This window comes from Phaethon aethereus (assembly GCF_964289735.1).
Source record: "Phaethon aethereus genome assembly, chromosome: 13".
Classification (NCBI taxonomy): Eukaryota; Metazoa; Chordata; class Aves; order Phaethontiformes; family Phaethontidae; genus Phaethon; species Phaethon aethereus.
The window spans coordinates 11,256,234-11,262,233 of NC_138589.1; the positions used below are offsets into that span (position 1 = coordinate 11,256,234).

Genomic DNA, 6,000 nt, shown 5'->3' on the forward strand with positions numbered 1-6,000 from the left:
GAGGATTAGAGAGATGGGATCTTTCATGTACTTCCCCCAAGCATTAATGGAATAATAATGGCTTCTTCTCAAATTAAATGCTAGCTCTATGTTAAAGTATTAACGTGTATGGCAGTCTAAGAAATTTTACCTACTGTTCACTGGTTACAAACTTAAAATAGTATTATGCTTTTGTGAAGACAAAATAAATTGTGTCCCAATAAATTAAATGGGATGAAATCTGAAATGCTACAGAAAACGTGAACATAACCATCACTCCTTCCACGCAAGGTTAACTGAAGAATATAGCTCAGAGCTGGGTGATCAGTGGGGTCACTAAAGGAATTTGCTCATCGAGAACCATGTGCCAAAAAAACATGCTCATGAAGTTAAGCCCTGAAATTTTGGAATTCTGTTTAGCATCTTGTTGCTTGAACTAATGTAGGAGTTTTTCCTGGCATTTCTCTTTAATTTGAGGTTGTGGCGTTTGTCTGTTTGGTTTTCTTTTGGACAACATATTGTAAAATTATGAAAAACATATATATTGTTCAGACATATTTCAATTTCAAATGAGTGGTTTCAGCTCTCTTAAGATTAAATTCTCTGTCCAGCATCCACGCAGAGCAATTTAAGCTCTCAAGGTAGTCAGGGTACAGAGAATATTTTATACAAATGCACACACGCTGTTGCTGAAGTTGCATAATTTAACTGCCAAGGAGCAGCAAGGACATGCTGCTCTGCAGGGTAAGGTCAAACGGGAGTCAAGCGGGACAGCAAGGCAGGCAGGGACCTCACTGACACTGAGCAAGAAGAGCAGAGCAGGTCCCATCATGTAAACCTGGTTCATCCAACAGTCCAGTGACCACCAGACAAATATGCAGTGATCAGTCAGGTGTGTCTCACGTCAAGCAGGAAGCCAAGTCAGCAAGGCAGTGTCAGGGTCAGCAAGACGCACAGCCAGGTACAGCACACCCCCAGGGAGAGCTCCGGAAAGGACCTGGGCTTAAGTGCAGCCCCTGAGACGTGGGGCAGAGGCCACAGGCAAGGCTTCTGACAACTGCTGTTAGAATACCAAACAAGTTATGGACTTTTTTTTTGCCAACTACATTTAAAAAAATAATAAAAATGAAATTTATAAACAAAATATGTCCAGTCAAAAAGTAAAAAAGGCATGTAGCTGCACTGGTAATGACAATAGTGATAATAGTGATTCATCCACAACACTACAATAAATCTTAGAGCTCAACTGCAGCTTTACCAAAAAACCCAACCATGCATGCCGAAGAGTTGTTCATACTGCAAATGCCCCTGAAAGCTATCCCCATGCAGGAAAATGTATACCAGCGCCAAGCCTATGGTCACACCACACGTTCTACTAAGAAATACTCCACATAGTGAAGAGTGAGTCTGTTACATCGGTAGTTACTCCCTATCCCAAGTGGAGTGAGCTAGGTTAGCTCATACCTTCACCAAGCTGCAACTCAGAGTGAGAAAACGCTTCTTCTATGAACATGTGGAATATTATCTGGAAATGGAGATGCTAAAGGTCTGGCTGCATCTGGAACATTTACTTCAATGGAACATCAGCCCTGGACACACTGCTGAGTTGATTATCCAGGACAGAACTAAGAGGAAGCAAACAGAATCGTATTTAAAATTCGATTTTAGTTGAAGAGAAATGAACAAACCTGCAGCCTGTTACACAACCCTTGTGCTCCTCTGAATAAAAATTCATTCAGAAACAGGACATCTCCTACACAGTCCCATTTATGAACTGAAAAGTAAGAGCTGTCATGTAACTAGGAGGAAACGCTGCTGAATGTTGCCTTATTTCCATATAGCAGTCTTCTTACTACTATTTTGAGAATGCTCCATCAGCCAAGAAAGAAAAATTAATCCAGTTTTCTTCCTAGAGATGTATTAGGACCACAATGCTTTTAAGCGTTTTTTACTACTTTAGATAATGAAGCGCCCATTACAAATGAATCGTAATAAACTACACTAAAAAGATGAAGGACAAGGAGGGTAGACTTTATACACTAAAGCATCTAAAAATCTTGTCTTGTCCTTGATATCATTGCCTGGGTTGAAGAAGAGACTAATGCCAGAAATAATTATTGGTCAATTTTCAATCTCAACTACCAGGTAGCAAAAATTAGGGGGGTAGAAAATGAAAAATACATTAAAGGAATTAATAGAACTTTATACCACTTGAACATAAATCAAAATCTGATAACCATAAGCTCCGATACCAGAAAACCATAGCTGCTGGAATATTTATGGTTATGTACAATGTCAAATAAGCCAGCAGGAATATTAAAAGCAAAGCAAAAAAACTGAAGAAAGAACCTGAACTTACACTTTTATTCACAACAAAATTCAGTGTAACTGTCTCCACTCCTTAATTCATCCTGAGAGCTCACTTCTGTAAATACTGCGGGTTTTTTCCCCTGGAGATTTTGCAATCTTCTGTATCTCCTTTATTTCAGGTTAAAACATCTAGTTCTGCCAGCTATCTTTCTTCCTCTCCTATCCCATGCTTTTCATTATCTTTTCTCACATTACTGAAGTTTGGATTGTGAGTAAGGAAAGAGACATAACTTTCTACATCTGTTTCAAATACCTATGTATTTTAACGTCTACAAAATGAGAATGTAAGCCTTCTGCAACTTAAAAGTGTTTTAAAGGTGTCAGGTCATTATTAACCTTTATCTGATGAAAAAAATAGGACTAATATAGGTGTATTTTTTAATTTAGGCTCCTTTAAAGAAAGACACTTAAAATCACTAGCGTCTAAAGTATGCCATTTGTACTGTCCACAATTGCCATCTACCCAGTCTCTGAATACCAGAATCTAGTTCTACATATTTCCTAGAGATTATTATCTTACTACTTCATACTACTAGTAGTAATATATCAGGCTAGTGGAAAACACTCCAAACTATTTAGTAAGACTAGTTTTACTAGTTTACTTTTTCACAAGATGGTGAAAAAAAAAAAAAGTTAAAGTTGGTTTAGGTTTTTTTAAATGGATTAGCAAGCATTGCTTTGGAAAAGAAATCTCTGGCATGACAGAGTGACAAGCTTTGTTCCAGGCAACCTCAGACTTCTATATTCAGACTAGGTAAGAGTAAAAACCATGACAAAGGTGAGACTAGCAGTAGCCGGGGGCAAGGTTAGCTACCGCTTTTCTAACAACATCATCTTGATCCTGACAGAGGGAGCTGTGACACCAACAAAGGGCTGAAGCTTGAGCTACATGACAGAGTGGGTGAACATCCCAGAAGCATACTTAGACTGACCCGACAGATTTTGTCACTGCCTCTGAGTAATGACAGCCCCTTTGGCACGTAGCCTTGCTCAAGATTGAGTAGCAAAGATGGACCAATTTCCAAAACACAAACGCTTTCTGTGTCCTATCAACCTCCTGGTTAGCAGCCAAAGAACAAGCCGGAACACAGCGCAGAGCCCGTACAAGCGACCAACATCACAGGCATGACAAAAAACAAGTGAGAACGAGAGAAAGGTCAGAGGGTTTTTCTTCAGGACTCAAGTGAAACGAGTTGGTGATCTAGCCAGCTTCACAGGGGGAAGTATCCACATCACTGAAACTGTCAGCGCTAATTGGAACCCTGCAGGCATCCCCAGCCAAACAACTCATTTCTGCTGATACAATTTTCTCCAGCATACTCACATTCTAGCCAACCTTCAGAACTTTGTTACAATCACAAGTAACACGAAAATAGCAAGAGACATGGCGAACCTACACAGATACCCACCATCCGGTGAGCTAAAAGTATACCTAAATGAAGCTGTAGTTCATACGTGAAAAAATATTAACGAAGATGGCAATTCAAAATTTAAAAAAGAATTTTTTGAAAAGTAATAGATGTAATCAGAGATAAATGAAATGAGCTGTTCTATTCAACTTGAGCAAGACCCTGTGAATGACAACAATTTATACCATATGCGTGCCATTTTAACAGTGCACATTGGACTCCTCAGATTTTTAAAAAAAGAGCAGCCACACAATCACAAAGGCACCAATCTTGCAAAATCTCCCATCATGCTTGTGGGTCAAACATGCTTAACTTTAATAACGACTCAAAACTCAATGACTTCTGCTGCACGCTTCAAGCTAAGCATTTACAGGAGCAGAGCTATGGGAAGCAGTTTAATTGAAAACACGTGTGCTTAAGAAGCACGGTATATCTAACGTGCTTTGTCTCAACGCAGTAACGCTTTGGTTACACTACACGCATTCCACGCTGCTCATTAATGACTAAGACCTTTACCAAGTGAAACAGTTGAATTCTGATAACCGCCTCGCCGCTCCCAGCATTTCGCATAGCTGTTCAGTCCACATTCACTAAACTCCTTGTCACCTACAGTGTTTTGTATTAATAATGTACAGATTGAAAAGATCAAGACTACATTCCGCAATGTAACAGCACGTGACACGTGGTGGTAAACCGCCGTTACGCGCTTGCTGTCATTTGGGGACTTTTTACTCCTTAAAAGACAAGCCATCCTCCAACCTACTGGTGGGACGAGGCCGCTACTCTGTACCGCAACTTCTTTTGCGGCTGCAACCGCGGGGCCGAGCGCAGCAGCGGCGCGCGTGCGGGCAGCCCGTGTCCGCGGCAGCCCTCCGCGTCCTCACGCCCGCACCTACCTCGGCGCTCCTGGACGCGGACGACGAAGTCCCAGGCGGCCGCCGCCTCCCGGTCCAGGGCGGCGGCCAGCGCCACCTCGCCGCTCTCCCGCTCCACGCGCACCGGCGACTCCTCGACGGGCGGTGACACGAGCTCGAACCAGGCGGAGGCGAAGCGCGCCGGAGCCAACGTGGCCAGGCGGCTGCCCGGGCGGGTGTCCTCGGGCAGGGAGAGCGCCAGAGGCGCGGCGGGCGGCGGCGCGGCCCGGCGGCGGCGGGCGGCGGCGCGGGGCGGCGGCAGCCGCTTGGCCTGCGGCAGCACCTCCAGCTCCAGCGCGTCGCTGAGCAGCGCCGGCCGCCCGCGGTCCCGCGCGTAGAGGCGCAGCGGGATGGGCGCGCGCAGGTGGAGCAGGGAGCGCACCAGCACCACGCGCCCGCTGCGCGGCACCACGAAGAAGTGCGCGCTGCGCGGGAGGGCGAAGTAGCGCAGCTCCGCGTTGGCGCCCGCGTCCGCGTCCTCGGCGTGCGCCTGCCACACCTGGGACTTGAGCGCCAGCGTCTCCTCCACGCGGAGCTGCGTGACGCCGGGGCGCGGCGCCCCCACGAAGCGCGGCGCGTTGTCGTTGTCGTCCAGCACGCGGACGGTGAGTGCGGCCAGCTCGGCGGCCGTGGCGCCGCGGGGCAGGCAGTGCTTGCAGCACAAGCCCAGGCGGAACGAGTAGAGCGCCCGCGCCTCGCGGTCCAGCGGGCGGCTGGTGCGCAGCCAGACGCGGGCGGTGCGGGCGTGCAGCGACACCCGGAAGTGCGAGTGGCCCTCGCCCAGCAGCTGCAGGTGCCAGCGGCGCCCCTGCACCTTGGCGCACCAGGGCTCGGGCCCCAGCCGCGTCAGGGGGATGCTCAGCCCGCGCACTCGCGTCCCCGCCGGACGGTTCTCCGCGACGTGGCCGTCGAACGAGGGCCTCCTCCGCGGGGCGGCGCGGGCGGCGGCCAGAGCCCAGCAGAGCAGCAGGCAGCCGGCGACGCGCCGGGCTCCGCGGGGGCCCATGACGGCTGCGACCGGCGGCGGCTGCCGGGCGGGCGGCGCAGCGCTGCCCCGCCGGGGCGCGGCGAGTGGGTGGGCGGGGAGGGGCCGGGGCCGCGGGGCAGGGCCGGGGCCGGGCGCTGCGCTGGGTCAGGGCGGTCCCGCCGCGAGCCTGGCGTCTCCTGCAGGCAGCGGTGCGCGCCTCCCGAGCTCCGCCGGCACGAACCTTCCCGCGCGTCTGATCGCGGCTGTCCCGAGCGGGGTAAGTACCCGTTCGCCCAAATTATCCCTCCCATGTGACAACCTGGCCGCCTGCTTTACCTCCTCCAGCCCCCCGCCTTCCCCA

At 49.0% G+C, this 6,000-nt stretch overlaps 1 protein-coding gene across 1 annotated transcript in view; it reads right to left on the reverse strand.

Moving 5' to 3' along the window:
• The window catches only part of LOC309409386 (neural-cadherin-like), a gene marked incomplete at its 3' end in the record, with an annotated part of 65,340 nt that extends 59,629 nt beyond the window's left edge, over positions 1–5,711 (reverse strand). Inside the window, exon 1 of the mRNA XM_082005529.1 lies at positions 4,655–5,711. Coding sequence (XP_081861655.1) covers positions 4,655–5,678 — 1,024 coding nt within the window. The 5' untranslated portion in view covers positions 5,679–5,711. The remainder of the gene's footprint in view (positions 1–4,654) is intronic.
• Between the last annotated feature and the right edge of the window lie 289 nt (positions 5,712–6,000).